We start from the raw sequence: 17496 nt of genomic DNA on the forward strand, positions 1-17496 counted from the left end.
ATCCACTGAAGTCCGTGGATCCAATTTTGAATTTTGTCCACTTGAGTCGACTCGACTGTCCTGGGAGTCGACTCGAATCTCAGAGCCCGAACTCCCGATCCTCTGTCTTTTGGCTCATCCAGTCTTGGAGTCGACTCGAACTTCCTTGGAGTCGACTCGGCTCTCAGTTTCCGAAAGATGGTCTTCTGCCTTTTGACGTGAAGCTGTCTTGGAGTCGACTCGAGCTGTCTGGGAGTCGACTCGAATCTCAGAGGCAGTAACTTGGTTTTCTGTCTGTCTTGGGGTCGCGGTGTCTTGGAGTCGACTCGCGTATTGCGGGAGTCGACTCGAATCTCAGAGTCCATAAAATGCTCTCTGACTTTTTCTTTGTGTACCGCTGAGAGTCGACTCTTGCTTTCTCTGGAGTCGACTTGCCACCTATCGGAGTCGACTCGCGTTCCACTGGAGTCGACTCGAATCTCAGACCCGAAAACTGTTCTCTGACTTTTCTGCCTGTGATTGCTTGGAGTCGACTCTTACTTCCTTGGAGTCGACTCGGTGAACATCGGAGTCGACTCGCGCACTTCGGGAGTCGACTCGCTGACAGGTTCTGAGTTGAAGCTTTCTGTCCTTCTGTCTGTTCTCAGTCGGAGTCAACTCGTACTTATCTGGAGTCGACTCGAGCTCGTGCCAGTGAACTTGATACGCTTGGAGTCGACTCGTGATACTCGGGAGTCGACTCGAGTCTCAGACATTAGTTCAAACAGACTCCTTAACTTATCCAAAAATTATGAACCAAGTCTTGGGACACTTAGACAGGATTTTCACTGAAACACTCAATTGAATTCATTAGTAATCAAAAGATATACTCAAATGCTTTGAGCTCATCAAAATCAAATGGGGTTTTAATCAATCACTCCACAAGAGGAAAGAATCAGCAGCAAAGTGGAACCAAGACAAGTATATTGGCCTCTGGCAGCAAATCTAACAGCTATATTTAAACGAGTGAATAATGCCAGCATATGCTTAAATCTTAGCAGGAGATTTTTCCACTCCCCTTTCACTACGTTCTATTCTACTTTACTTGATGCTCTACTCATCCAATCAGGAAAGAGCATAAAAAGATGAAAGCAAGGAACCTCTCTCGGGTCGAAAGATATAGACTCCTTTATCACTTTTGATCAACCAACCCTCTTGAATGTTTCGCTGTCAGAATCTGATGCCTGCACTTCAGAAGATAAGAACAACCTTAGCTTCTAACTAAAGTTTTATGGGTTTTTCTGAAATCCAAGGAGTGATAAGAACTAAATGTCATTAAATGGGAAAAAAAAAGGCAGATCTCAAAAGATAAAATTTTTGGTTAGCTGGACAATACTCTTGTCATTGGGAAGGTTCTAGGTTTTAAGTCTTCGATGGCTCATCCTCGAGTATTTGGACCAGGATGATTTACCTTTAGTGGGTTCTCTTCCTTGTGTCCATAATAAATAAATAAAAATAAAAATTATTGATAAATATAACGAATTTTTAACTATGTAAAACTAAAAGAGAGTTTTCCAGAACCTTTCATGATGTTACAGGAATTTGCCAACCCAAAAAACAATTTACAGAAAATTTGAACAATCAAACCGCAACCAAGCGACTTTTGTACCCTCACAAATGAAACAATATCTGACAAGAAAATTTGCGTTGATAGCAAATCATATCTTGCTCTCCAAAACAAAGATCCCTTCCACAAGCAATAGTTTTCGCCCAACGCCGAGAAATCAGATGTCAACCGACCAGAACGTCAGAGATCTCCATTGGGCTCTGCAGACAATCAGGTCAGCAAACATGAACCTGCAAAACATTTCATTCTACCAGTCTCAGTCCACCTCAAGCTCTTATCAAGAAACAGAGAATTCAATAAGCATCAACATCTCTACAAACAGTGACAGCAGTCAAGACTTCTCTCAGCTTTTGGCCGAGCTTGCAGCGCGGACTGAAAGCTGCAGAAGTCTAACGAATTTGGCATTTCACGGTGTTGAATGGGAGCAGAGCCAACTGCAAAGTCTCCATAGATTACTGAATAACAACTCGAGAATTAAACAAGTTGAGTTCCAAAGAAACATGTTCGGCGTGGAAGGTTTGTCCAAGCTGTCCGATATGCTTGAAACAAATAATGGGATCACAGTACTTATATTCTCCGAGTGCCAAATTGGATCCATGGGGGCGAGGCTCCTTGCTTCTGCATTAACAAAAAATGACACACTGGAAGAGTTACAGATATGGGAGGACTCGATCAATTCAAAAGGAGCAGAAGAGCTTTCAAGAATGATTGAGGTGAACTCTACACTGAAGCTGTTGATAGTATTTGACAAGGATTCCATCACTGCAACCCCCCTCATCTCTGCTGTACTAGGAAGGAGTCGGACCATGGAAGTTCACATATGGGGTAGAGATCATGGTGTCAAGCGCTCCAAAGTGGTCGAATTCATGCCTGAGACCAGCACGCTGAGAATTTACCAACTGAACTCTTCTGGTTCTGTGAGAGTTGCATGTGCTTTGGGGTGGAATACAACAGTAAGGACCCTAGACATGACAGGCATCCAGCTGAAATCGAATTGGGCGAGGGATTTTAGAGGAGTTCTGGAAAAAAACAGGACCCTCAAAGATGTCAAATTGTCAAGAACTTGCCTCAAAGACAAGGCAGTTGTGTACATAGCTGCTGGGCTTTTCAAGAACCAATTCTTAGAAAACTTGCAGTTGGATGGGAACTGGTTTGGAGGAGTTGGGTTAGAGCATCTACTCTGCCCCTTGAGCAGGTTCTCTGCAATGCAAATTCAAGCAAATACCACCCTGAAATCACTTGTTTTTGGTGGAGGGAAAACAAAGATAGGAAGAGGTGGTGTAGTAGCAATCTTGCGGATGCTGGAGACAAACCAGACAGTAGTTCAACTGGGTATCTATGATGATACAAGCTTGAAATCAGATGATATTGTCAAAATATTTAGGAGCCTGGAAAGGAATGCTACTTTGCGATGCCTGTCATTGAGAGGCTGTAGAGGGGTTGAAGGGGAATTAGTGTCACAGGCCATAATGGAAACATTGCAGGTTAATCCGTGGATTGAAGAAATTGATCTCACTGGAACACCTTTGCAGATTGTGGGGAAGACGGATAAGATTTATGAGAAACTAGGACAGAACGCGAGTGTGGTTCTGGAGAAAGACTTGCTAAATGATTTGCCATTGACCATGGCCACATGCTGTAGAGTATTCTTCTGTGGCCAAGAATACGCAGGTACGACATAAACCACCACACCATCTTTTCTTTCTCGGCAACTCAACAATCTCTCAATTTCCACAAAATATATATGTTCAGACAATGAAGGACTAATCAGTTTGTTAATCATTAACCGTTGGAATGCTCAAACTGAATCCATATTTCATTTTCAAAGTTCTGTGTCGCAAAAAAGTGCATTAAAATAATTTAAGGCATGCAGTTGTCCTGATACATGAAAACTCATGTACATGCAGGAAAAACTACCCTCTGTAACTCCATATTTCATAACATGAATGCTACAAAGCTACCTTACATGGATCAGATCCGAACTCTAGTGAATCCAGTTGAGCAAATTGCTCGGACAGCGGATATCAAGATAAAGATTATCCAGGATGGCGACTCAAAGATCTCAATCTGGAATCTTGCTCGGCAAAATGAAAATTGCACATTGCATGATCTCATGTTTCCAGGCCATGGAAGTCCTTCATTTTTCCTAATAATTTCCAGCTTCTTCCGAAAGCCTGCTAATAGAGAACCAAAAAGCCAAGAAGAGATTGAAGAAGACCTCCTGTACTGGCTCAGGTTCATAGTTTCAAACTCAAGAAGAGCAATGTCACAATCCATGCTACCACACATCACCATAGTTCTCACCCACCATGACAAAGTGTCCCAACCATTAGAAGACTTGCACGCAGTTGCAAATTCCATTCAAAGGCTCAGGGAGAGATTCCAGGGGTTTGTGGAATTCTACCCAACTGTTTTTACAGTAGATGCAAGATCATCAGCATCAGTAAGCAAACTCACACACCACCTGCGAAAGACCAGTAAAACAATCCTTCAAAGAGTTCCCCAAGTCTACCAACTGTGCAATGATTTGATAAAACTCCTATCAGAATGGAGGTCAGAAAATCTCAACAAGCCATTGATGAAATGGAATGAGTTCTGTGAGTTGTGCCAGCTTAAAATTCCATCCTTAAGAATCCGATCAAGGCATGATAACATTGACAAGGTGGATATGCATAGACGAGCAGTAGCGAATTCACTGCATCATGTCGGTGAGGTGATTTTCTTCAAAGATCTTGGGTTTCTGATCTTGGACTGCGACTGGTTTTGCAGAGAGGTGCTTGGTCAACTAATAAATTTGGATGCAGGGAAGATGGAGAGAACAGAAAATAGTGGTTTTATCAGTAGGAAGGAATTGGAGAAAATTCTACGGACGAGGTTGCAGAGTCAGATTCCTCTTATAGGTTCAAAAATATTTGATAATTTGGAGGCTAATGATCTCATAAATATGATGTTGAAACTAGAACTGTGCTATGAACAAGATCCCAGAGATCAGAACACTCTTCTTCTGATACCATCAATTCTTGAAGAAGGCAGAGGAAGATCACAGAAGTGGCAAGCAAGTACTCTTGAATGTGCTTTCATTGGGAGACGTCTGGAATGTGATGATTCAAGGCACATGTTTCTGACAGCAGGATTCTTTCCAAGGCTGCAGGTATTGTTTTTTTCAACAAAAAAAAAAATCAATTTTATAACCATGTATACAGGTATGTTTGTTTGTATGGTATACAATTGTGCATGTATCGACGTACAGAAGTAGGATAGAATATTCCTAAAAACACCTATCATTATAAACCATTAATTTCTAGCAAGCCATTTGTCTGTCAGCACAAGCATTATCAAACTATTCATGTATATGTAGTCCCAGTCCATGTATATGTAGGTTTCTTAGAAATAACCTGGCTGTTTATCCTATGTTTCAGATATTAACTTCCCCATTACCGATATCCAATAAAAAACTTCCCAATTCCAGACTTTAACAAATGACTTAATTGTTCTGGTACTCCACACTAAGCAATGAATTTTTGTAAGATTTCCTGTTTCCTCATCATTCATAGTTACATTTGAAAAATAGCTTGCCAATGTAAACTCTGATATCTTCATTCATAAACAGATTATGATGTGTAGTTTGTCATGCATAAGATTTCAAAATCAATGACGGTCCATTGAAATCAAAGATCCATATCATTGATTTTGACCTATAACTCAAAAAAAGCCTAGAGATAAAAAATAATATGTTTTGGAGATTTTTCCTATGCATCTACTGGGTCCAACAATATAAATTGCATCTGTTGTGCTAGTATGCTAAAATACATAATAGGGTATTTAAATTGAGAAACATTTCTCCGATCATAATTTACACACTTTAAAGTGAATCGATTGATAAGATTCAATAGAACCACATGCAGGCATGGATTTGCACACACCATTTTTGAGTTGAAACATCATTGCAGAAGGAAACCAGTTAGAAATTATGGAAGCAGCAAAGACCTTTTTTTCATGGTTTTTGGGTAGAAAGATAAATGCTTTAATCACTGAAGTTTTCTTGCTGTCACCAGAAAGAGCAGATATTGTGAATCACTTTTGGAGGCTTGCTAATAACTTCTAATGGAAATGCAGGTGCAACTCCACAACAAGATTCTCAGATCAAAGAACCAATTAGGTGCCACTTACAGCCTAGAGAAAAACCTCATCTCCATAATCATCAATGGCATCCATGTCAGGGTGGAGCTTGGAGGGCAACTTAGCTACTACATTGATATCCTTGCATGCTCAACAAAGAATGTTTCTGAAATCTTGAGACTCTTCCGCCAGCTCATAATCCCAACAATCCAGAATCTATGTCCTGCCATCACCTTCATAGAAAGTGTTATCAGGCCAGACTGCGTCAAATGTCTAATCCCACCCAGATTTCGAAAGTCTCAGTCTGTTCCTTTGCAACAGTTGAAACAGGCACTTCTTTCTATGCCTGCGGACAGCATGTACGACTACCAGCACACATGGAGTTCAGCAGTAGATAATAACAGACTCATTTTACAGTCAGGGTTTGATTATGCTAGAAATCTACTTTCAGATGAGGATTTCCGAGAAGTACTGCATCGGAGGTATTATGATCTTCACCATCTTGCCATCGAATTGGCAGTGCCATTCGAGAAGGCAGATGAACCTCCACCAGTGGTTATAAATGACCCGGAACATACGGTCGAACCCTCACTCTCAGGCATTGCAAAGGGCGTTGAACAAGTTCTGCAGAGGCTTAAGATCATAGAGCAGGAAATTAAGGACCTGAAGCAGGAGATACAAGGGCTGAGGTATTACGAACATCGCCTTCTGATAGAGCTTCACAGGAAAGTGGACTACTTGGTGAACTACAACATTCAGTTAGAAGAACGAAAAATACCCCATATGTTCTACTTCGTCCAGGTACAAAATTATTCTAAAGTGCTGGTTACAAGATTATTTTCTGGTATGAGAGCACTTCGGCTGCACATGCTGTGTGAATTCCGGGGAGAAATGCATGTTGTGGATGACCAAATTGGATGCGAACTGGTCCACGTAGACAACCAAGCTGTCAGATGTCTGCTTCCTTACATGAATAAGTTCATGAAACTGCTGACTTTCGCTCTTAAGATAGGAGCGCATTTTGCTGCAGGCATGGGGGAAATGATACCTGATCTGACTAGGGAAGTTGCTCACATGGTTGATTCTTCTCTAATTTATGGGGCAGCAGCCATGACTGCAGGTGCTGTAGGGGCTGCAGCACTTAGACAAGTTGGAGGAAGCAGAACCAGAAACAAGAGCGCAGAAAGTTCGCCAAATGTCACACAAGATATGCAAACTGCTCGGCAATGGCTAGTAGATTTCCTGAAAGGTCAAAGAATTACATCTGGAAAAGATATAGCAGGGAGATTTGGTTTATGGAGGGTGAGGTATAGGGATAACGGGTACATCGCATGGATATGTAGAAGACACATTGTGATGAGAGGAAATGAAGTCGTTGAGGTACCGATCTGAAAGATTAACAACTGAAGATTGCATATGTTTTCCATGTATGTGAAGACCAACACATGGAAATGTTTAATTCTAAAATATGTGGCTCGGTACCTGCAAGACACAAAAGCTTCCCACTGGTTTTAGAATTTCAGTATTGATCTATATGATGGTCACGAATCGGAGGAATGTACAGGCAGAACACAAGCAAGAAATAAAAGTACTAATATAAATATGTTGTGTTGGGTTGGCACTTGAGGAACATATATTTTCGCATAACAAGAGGTACATGACTAATGCAATAATACAAAAATTTATAGGATAACTTGTCAAACCCCATCGTCTGTCTTATGTCAGATTTATTTGACTCAAGTTGGAGATTGGAAAACTCTTTTTCCAGAATTGCCCTGGCCAAGGTTTTTCGAACTTAGACTCATAAATCACATAGGATCACTCCTAGTCTATCAAGGTCGATAGATCCCATCTACATGCAATCCTAATCCGACAGTAAAACTACTATAGCCAATCTACACCACAAGAACCCTTAGGACTCATGTTTATGTGCTCGTCAAACTACAGCAACCTCACCGTGATTAGCTGAGGCATCGCAGGTCTAAGTACTAGTCATACAACTACAGCATCAAGTAAGTCATTGATGAGTGGATAGACATCCAAGCCACTCCTTACTTTGGTCACGCTCAGTACCCTTGTTCTCTAACAAGCACTTGCACAATCCCCCCGTGTCCCCATACTATTGACTTAAGACTAGTCCATCAAAGAAAGTAATCTCTGCACTAATCTTTTTGGATTGATCATCGTCCTTCGTGATGATCCATCGATCAGGAGCAATTCAGAAATTAACTATTAATTACACATGCTTTAAATTCTCAACTCTTAAGAATATGTGTTATTATTTTATTAATTTCTAGGACAATTCATGGACACATAATAACATGAATGAAGAAAATACCTGATTTTATTAATTAATAAAAGATCAAATACAAATTTTATGCCTTCAGAATAATTACAATGCATCTGCCAAATTGGCTTATAGGACATACTCCTAACAGAGGCATGGTGAAAATTTTTCTAGCACTTGGCACAACGACTTTCAAATTTCTATTTACGTAGCAGAATCATATCAAACAAGCACCAAAAAGGTAAAAAGAAATTAGAACTCAACTTAAGATGCCTAAGAAACTCAGATCTCCAGTTAACCATAGATTATGGGATGAGATACCATTACCAAAATTAGAACTTTTGTTGACTCCTTTATTGACCTAATCCACTAAACCTCAATAAAACTCCAAATAACTAATAAAAAAAATAAGATCTTTATAAATAGTCCATCCTACTGCCTTCTCTCATCGGCAGAAATAACGCCACAAATCTACACATCTAGCGTGAAATGGGAATCTGTAGAAAGATTCCAAGAGCTAGAAATTGGATACTATCGGATCTTCTCTTGAAGACGTAGCACTCCATCTGGAAGTTGCAGGTCTTGGTGCCAAGATGGACAGCGACGGCAAGCATCATCTGGATGTCAGCTTCTTCTGGGAGAGCACCTGCATCGTTGTCATGGATGGAAGAGCCCCCGGAGGCCAAGCTTGAGGGTTGAGGCTAGGGTTAGAGTTTTGGGTTAGAAAGAGAAATGGTTCCAAAACCCTAGCCTCTTCTTTTACCATAGGCGACGATGGCGGAGGTGCAGGTGAGCGGGGAAGAAAGGTCCTTATTTGGTGCTCCCAGAGGCCAAAACCCTATACAAGAAAAAGAAGGGAAGAACCTCAAAGAGATCCAATCAGAGAGAAGATGAGATGATGCTAATTACCCCATGCAAGTGAGAAGCTGAGAGATCCAAGAAGAGGCAGATCTGATGAGAAGCATCTAGCATCCAGACCAAGACCGACCATCCACGAGCACTGCCGGATCTCCGCCCACCATGCTAGGTCCGTCCTGCGATCGGATCCAGAAAAGGACTGAGACCTAGATTTAGGGCAAGAGGGAAGAGGTCGGCAAGATGGGGATGTTCCCCAACTCCACAGCTTTATTTTTTAAATCTCAAATTGAAAGGACCGAAAGGCAACAAATAAAATAAATAGAGGAGATGGGGATCGGGAGGCAAGCGATAGAGAGAGAAGGGCAGGGGGTTAGGGATTTATAAGAAAGGGGGGGTGTCTAGAGGGGTTGGGGATTGGGAGAGGGGTAGAATGGGTCCAACAATACTTTCTAAAACATTGTTGGGGGCGGGGATCCAGTGTCCTTGGGCAATCGCCTTCTGACGACGCTTTAGAAAGCGTCATTGAGAGAATCAGCCTCCGGCGACGCTTTGTAAAGCGTCGTTTCTATTTTGGTTTCCAAGGAGCAATCAGCCTCTGACAATGCTTTACATAAAGGTCATTGGGAGAATCGGCCTTCGGCGATGCTTTGTAAAGCATTGTCTTCATTGGGGTAATCGAGCTCTAACGACGCTTTTTAAAGCATCGTCTTCATTTTGGTTTCCGACGATGTTTTTTAACATCGTCAAAGTCAATCTTGATACTGACGCTATTTGGAAGCATCGGCAAATTTTGGCACACCAGCCAAATTGCTGACACTTCTTCCTAGTATCGGCAATTGAGTGTCGGAAATAACTGTTTTTTCTGTAGTGATATTGCCCTCTATGCCCATCTCCAGATGAAGAGAGGCAATAACAGACCCCACCAGAATCTTTTGTTTGGTGATATCACCATCAAGCTTTACAATCTAAAATAAAGACAACCTGTAACCGAACTACATATTTATAAATACATATATTCTTTTTTTATACTACCATATCTTACTAAGATTATAATATCCATATTGTTATCTGTAACTTTACACTATATTACATAGGCTATCTTCGGACAGCTTATATTTACTTTTCTTCATACATAATGAAATGAATAAGAGAAAGGTTTATATATGTTCATTTGATGTTCATCTAATTTATATTATAGGTGTAATCTACCACGTAACATTTTCTAGTAGCTAAAGTATAAAAGGTATGTTTCATTTTGTTTAGAAAACTTTGGAAGAGGTAAAGGAAAAGAAAAAATATATTCCAAGAAAAGAAAAATCTAATAAAAAATGGAAAATCTGTTTTATTTTATTTTAGATTTTCCACAATCTAAATAGTTAGAAAACTCAATTTTTCCAAATTTTTTTAGTTTTCTAAGACCTTTTCCAAGAAACCTACCATTTCCTGTGAGCAAAATATTGCGAGATTCTACAATTTTAATGAATAATATAACAATTAATTTTTAAAAATCAAAGTTCATTAAGTTGAATTTTATTTGGATTCATATTATAATATAATATATCCATTTATAAGGCTTTAGGCTTCATTTGGGAGAATTTGCATGTGTAAAGTGTCTATCAAAAGCTATTTCTCATTGTCAACTATCTTTTACATATATTTTTTTACAAGCTATTTATATATAGCAGGACTAATGTTTTGGCAGTTAATTTTATTGGATATGTGCATATATGTCCATGCACTTCTATAAACTAAATGGGATTTCGATTGAGCCCTTTGATACCAAATTAACCCAAGTTCAGAATGGGCCAATTGATATCTACATGATTTATTCTCTACATCTCCATTTCAATCACAAAATGGATGGTCTACATGTTAGATGTATGCCCTAGAAGCCAATATGCCTGACACATCATTAATCTGGGACTAATTTTGTACTGAACTTTATTATTATCGAATAAATAAAAGGCATCTTTTTCATTCATATTATTTATGTGTCTATGAATCGTCCAAGGAGTTAATAAGATGATGATGCATATTCTCAAGAGTTGAGAATTTGACCATATATCATTGGTGATTAATTTCTAAATGCTCCTGATCGATGGATCATCACGAGGACGGTGATCGATCCGATGAGATCCTTGCACACATTGCTTTCCTTGTGGATGGACGAGACTCGAGTCCATGGTGTGGCAACACTGAAGTAATAGTGCAGGTGCTTGTTAGAGAACAAGGGTATTGAGCGTGATCAAGACAAGAAGTCACTTGGATGTCTATCCACTCGTCAATGACTTGCTTGATGTTGCAGTAGTGTGATTGGTCCTTTGACCTGCGGTGCTTCGGCTACTCACGGTGAGGTTATTGTAGTTTGACTGCACGTATACATGGTCTCTAGACATATGGGTCCATGCAGTGTAGATTGGCTGCAGTAGGTTCACTGTAGGAGTAGGGTATGCACCTATATGGAATCTATCGATCTTGATAGATAAGAAAATATCCTATGTGATTTATAAGACTGAGTTCGTAAGACCTCGGCCGGGACAGTATACACGGTGGGGAAAGGATTTTTCACTTTCGAACTTAAGTCGAATAAATCTTGACATATGACAGACGATGGAGTTTGACGAGTTGTCCATGACCTCCGTCCTGTAGGGATCCATGATAGAAGGACTGTATCATACGATAACTGCATCTAGAGGTTCATCATTCCATTCTGCTAGGTAGCCACTACATGCTGCTAAGTGTCACTAGTGGATGGTGAGACTCACAGAAAATATCTTGATGATCGATAAACCCTGATGAGTTGAGTTGGAACTGTTCCAACCCATTGAAAAGAGTTTTCAATGATATTATGATAGAGATCGCAATATATCTCACTACCTGACAGAATAGAATCTATGGGGTCACACACACTAGAGGTATTGACCGATCCGATGGTGGAAATATGATTATGAATCACAAGTAATCAATTCGATTGATAATCAGTTAAAGAAGGAACACTGGAAATTGATTAATTGGACTTAAACACGAATCCTACTTGGAGTAGGATTCCTTGAGTCCTAATTGGATTAGGACTGAAAATCCTACTTGGATTAGGACTAGGAGTCCTACTTAGAATAGGATTCCTACAATCCTAATTGAATTAGGATTTTTGAATTCAACTTGGATTCCTACTTAGACTAGGATTCTTAGAAGTCCTAATTAGATTAGGACTTCGGATTCAAATAAGAGTCCTAATTGGATTAAGACTAAAATTAAATAAGTCCTAATTGGATTAGAATTTCTTAAGTCCTAATTAATTATTAATCTAATAAATTAAGATGACTGCTAATTGGATTAGGATTGAAGAGTTCAACTGAGTCATAATTCATTTATTTTAATTGGATTAGGACTTACATGGATTAAACCCAAAATTGGTTCACCCTTAGACTAAGCCTAATTAGATTAGGACTTAGCCACAAGGAGGCCCCCTAATCCTCCTTAGAGGAGGACTAGGACTAACCAAGAGGAGGGGCGGATGCCCCCTTCTCCTTTTCTTCCTTGGTGCGGCAAGACAAGAGGGGCCGGCGCCCCTCTTGGAAAATTGTTTGGAGCTCCTAAAATGTAGGAGCTCCACATGCTATTTAAAAGGATCAAAGGGGCAGCACCTAGGGCAATTCTTCCTCTCCTCTCCCTTGTGCCGTGGCCCCTTCCTCCTCTTGGTTTCAACCGCAAGCAAGGAGAAAGCAAAGAAGGTCTTGGCATCCTCCTACCTCTTCCCTTCCTTCATCCAACGCAGGGGAAAGAAAAGGGCTGCAAGGTGCTTTGATTCTTCTTCAAGTTTCATCCTTCTTCTTCCTCCTCCCAAGCACAATCAAGGGTTGATTGAAAAGGAGGTGATCAGCCATCAAAATAAATCTCTGCAAGGGAGCTAGCACCCCCGGGAGATTGAAGCATTTGGATCGATTTTTCTATTTCGTGTGGATACCCGTAGAAGCCGGACGCGTGTGCGGCTTCAAGCGAATCTTCATCCTAAACCACGAACTTTAGTTTGCAGTGATCATCTACCCGCACAAGGTGAAGATCTAATTTTCCTAATGATTTAAAAGTTTTTTAATCCTAACCTATCTACGAACGGTTTTTGAAAAATGTTCATGAGATGAACGTCGATCCCGCGCATGCCACTTCCGCTGCCATCTAAATTTTTTTAATTTTCTGCGGCATGGGCGGATTTCCAACAGTGGTATCAGAGCTTAGGCTTCGTAGATTAAGGTTGGGATTAATTATTAAAAAGCATATTAGATCTAAAATTTAAAGGATTATGCTTGCTGATTTTTATGCATGCAAAATTTCAAGTTGCAGATTTTTCTACATGCTGAAATTTTTTGAATGTTTTGATTGATGATTCTATTACATTGTTAATGAGATTATAAAAGTTTAGAATCATGTCTTGCATGATTAGCAACTCATGTGATGACGTAATCAATTAGATTTCAGATCTGAAAATTATAATTGATGCATATGGTGATGATCATAGGATTCAAACCGTTTTAGGATCAAATGTAAAGACCTGCGATGTGATCTGTAATATCATGTAATTTTTCAGATGCTTGCATGCATCTTATTTGATGTTTTGAGGGGCCTGCGTGCCTCCTAAAAGGGAATTTAATTATTCTATATCTGGTTGTATTTCTATGATGTAATGTACGTCAACGATCAGTCAAAGATAGTACATGAGATGAACGACAATCTGAGCGGTTGATGGCGATTGGATCAAGAGTTGATCAGAGATCGAATCAAGGAGGCTCGGGACTAATTCAAGAGTTGAAAACCAGCTGATCGATTAACATACATGTGCTTGTAATATGACCTAATTAGAATCCATGATCATCACCTATTTAAAATTCAGTTTTTATTTATTGCTGCGATTATAACTGCCTGCGTTGTGCCGTTTGCATGTGATGCGAATGTGAGCGGGGTAGATAGATTTACATATGATGCAAACTAGTAGAGTAATCCCAATGAGACCTAAACTAAAACCTCCTCAATCAGTCGAGAGTGAACCAATATGAGCGAGTCATATTAGATTAATTGATCTAATTAGTGTTTAGAAAAGCATGAAAGGTGGTTACTTAATTAGAACCTTAATCTCTGAGTAAGGGGAGCCTCCCACCTGCTTACCTGGTCAATTATTCGATTACCTCTTATGAAGAGCTCAAGGTTGCAAAAACTAAGACATGATTAACCAATATTAAGTCCATAGGTCTTCCACCATAGTAGAGCTGCTAAGGACTTTCTGATGTTGACTTGTCTCGGCTGGACACAGTGGGCAAGTTGCATCGAGGGGCTGGACCTCTCTATAGACATGAGATGTTGTAGGGGTAAAGGTGAGGTTGGACACCAATAACTGTTAGGTGAGGACCCAATGACGACTTTATTTCTACGGTTATACGGTAGGTCTAACTTAACTAAGGAATAGGACCAATAACTGTTAGGTGAGGTCTTCATGACTTAGAGATCAAGTAGCACTGCAACATGCTTGAGAAGCATTGTACAAGAGTTGTACACTCATCCATTTATGTATCACCAATAACTGTTAGGTGAGGTGGCATGTAAATCGGTGGGACCGCAGAACCCACTAGAAATTCTAGTCGTGTAGGATTTCCGTTTTCCTACCAGGGGAGTGTGAGAAATTCGAGAAAATAGTGGAAGGTATATTTATTCTAAAAAGACCCTAGAACAAATTAGGATCAAGTATAAAAATCTAACTAAAATCTTTACTCTCTGTAAATCATAATATCAGCCTCAAACCTTTTGACTCGTATTCTTGAGACCAACTGACTGACCGGTACAAATTACAAAGACTGGCTTAGAAACCTCAAAATTGTTTTGAGTTGCGAGAAAATAGGCTATGTGCTCGACAATGATATCCCCACATTACCAGCACGTCCGACCACTGATCAGCATGCGACGCATGAAAAGTGGACAGACGATGACATTAGGGTCAAGTGCTACATCATGGCCTCCATGTCTAATGAACTCCAATGCCAGCATGAGAATATGAAGACTGCTAGGGACATACTGGCACACCTGCAAGAGTTGTATGGTGAGCAGAGTCGCACAGCTCGTTTTGAAGTATCCAAGAGGCTCTTCAAAGCAAAAATGCGCGAGGGGCATTCTGTCCATGATCACGATCTGACTATGATCAAGGACCTAGAGGAGCTTGAGAAGCTCGGTATGAACATGCACAAGAAATTGCAAGTAGATCGGATCCTGCAATCCCTTCCTGATTTATTTGGACAGTTTATAGTAAACTACCACATGAATAAGATTAAATGCACTAAGACTGAACTGCTATGTTGGTAACTGCTGAGGGAGCCTTGAAAGGTTCAAGGGACAATATTCTTGCTGCTGAGTTGACTTCTGGTTCCAAAAGAAAGTCTACTTGGAAGAAAAAAAACCTGCGAGGAAGCAGAAGAAAAACAAGAAGCCAAAGAAGAAAGTTCAAAAGAAAAAGGCTAATGACAAAGGAAAATATTTCCACTGCAATGTCGATGGCCACTGGAAGAGGAACTATCCTTTATACCTCGAGAGCCTGAAGAATAAGAAGGTAGACACATCTTCAGAAGGTATGTTAGACTTGCTCGTGATTGAAACTAACCTTACGGTTTTCTCTACTTCGAGTTGGGTTATAGATTCTGGTTCTAGTGCTCACTTGTGCACTACTATGCAGGATCTAAAGGAAAGTAGAAGGCTGGCTGAAGGTGCGATAACCCTTCGGGTTGGCAACGAGGCAAAAGTTGCTGCTGTGGCTGTGGGTACCTACCCTCTGCGACTACCATTTGGTTTTAGTTTATTACTTAGCGACTGTTATTATGTACCTGCTGCTAGCAGAAATTTCATGTCTAGCACAGGAAGGTCATGTTTTTACATTTGACAAAGACTGTTGTTCTATTTATTTCAGAAATAAAATAGTCGTACGTAGTTTTATAATTGACAGTCTCTATCATTTGTATATGGATGTATCTGTAAATATGTCTGAGCAAGAAGTGAGTGCCAAAGGATCCAAGAGATCCAGGGATGAGATAAACCAAAAATATTTGTGGCACCTCAGGCTTGGCCATATTGGAGAGGACAGAATGAACAAAATAGATAAAGATGGACTTCTCGGCTCACTAATTTCTGAGTCATATCCAGTTTGCGAGTCCTGTCTTCAAGAAAAAATAGCTAGATTGCCCTTGGTAGGATATGGGGAGAGGACCACTGAAATACTTACCCTGGTACATACAGATGTGTGTGGCCCATTCGATGTGCAAGATAGAGGTCGTTATTCGTACTTCATTATCTTTATCGATCATTATTCACGGTATGGGGATGTGTATCTTATGAGACACAAATCTGAATCTTTTAAAAAGTTCAAAGAGTTCAGAAATGAAGTAGAAAAACAAACTGGAAAACCCCTTAAGGCTCTTCGATCAGATCGAGGAGGAGAATACCTTAGTGGAGAATTCCGGGACTATCTCAAGGAGAATGGCATAGTCTCACAATGGACTTCTCCGGGTACACCTCAACTCAACGAGGTGTCAAAGAGGAGAAATCAGACTCTATTGAATATGGTCCGGTCCATGATGAGCTTCACTGATTTACCTATGTTTCTTTGGGGAGATGCCTTACTTACCGTAATTTATCTACTGAATAGAGTTCCCTCTAAATCCGTTCCTACCACACCGTATGAGATATGGCATGTTAAGAAACCAAGTCTTGGTCATCTCAAGATTTGGGGATGTCCGGCCCATGTCAAGTGACTACAGGCGGACAAACTAGAGGCTAGGACCATAAGTGCTCGTTTTATCGGATATCCTAAAGAGTCATTGGGATATAATTTTTACGTCTCAGAGGATCACAATGTGTTTGTGAGCCTACATGCCATCTTCTTGGAAAAACAGTTTATCCTTGATAGAGGCAGTGGGAGGAAAATTGAGCTTGAAGAGAAAGTCTCTGAAAACAACGAGTCATGGATCCTATAGAACCCATTCATACAGAGCCAGTACACATTGTCCCTCCTCCACCTCGCAGATCTAGTAGGGTCTCCCATCCTCCTGATAGATACTTAAGTATGCTTGAAGAGGACACTAAGGAAATGTTCCTCATGGGATATAGGGAACACATAGAGGATCCCAAAACCTACAACGAGGCGATATCAGATATCGATTCCGAGAAATGGTTGGAAGCTATGAAGTTGGAGTTTGACTCCATGCATTCCAACCAAGTCTGGACCTTAGTAGATCCACCAGAAGGTATTGTAACTATTGGATGCAAATGATCTACGAAAGGAAGATAGGTTTAGATGAAAAGGTAGAGACCTATAAGGCAAGGCTAGTAGCGAAAGGGTATAGTCAATGCGAAGGCATTGACTATTAGGAGACCTTTTCACCTATAGCCATGCTGAAATCCATCCGAACATTTCTTGCCATTGCAGCATTTCATGATTATGAAATTTGGCAAATGGATGTGAAAACTGTTTTCCTAAATGGATATCTTGATGAAGATATCTATATGAAATAGCCTTTGGATTTCACTTTCAGTAATGGAGATCACAAGGTCTGCAAACTGCAAAGGTCCATTTATGGATTAAAGCAAGCATCTCGGAGTTGGAACACTCGTTTCAATG

The 17496-nt window shown here is 40.3% G+C and overlaps 1 protein-coding gene across 1 annotated transcript; it reads left to right on the forward strand.

Annotated features, from left to right (window-relative positions):
• The first annotated feature begins 1588 nt into the window (after positions 1-1588).
• Positions 1589-7305, forward strand: TRN1 (tornado 1). Its single transcript, XM_008780585.5, has 3 exons — positions 1589-3256; positions 3493-4736; positions 5702-7305. Exons 1-3 carry the CDS (start codon positions 1636-1638, stop codon positions 7094-7096), a joined length of 4260 nt encoding a protein of 1419 aa, XP_008778807.4. The 5' UTR covers positions 1589-1635; the 3' UTR covers positions 7097-7305.
• The last annotated feature ends 10191 nt before the right edge of the window (positions 7306-17496 follow it).

Source organism: Phoenix dactylifera, chromosome 9 (genome assembly GCF_051530095.1).
Source record: "Phoenix dactylifera cultivar Ajwa chromosome 9, Ajwa_hap1_PhDact_Kaust_v1.1, whole genome shotgun sequence".
Lineage (NCBI taxonomy): Eukaryota > Viridiplantae > Streptophyta > Magnoliopsida > Arecales > Arecaceae > Phoenix > Phoenix dactylifera.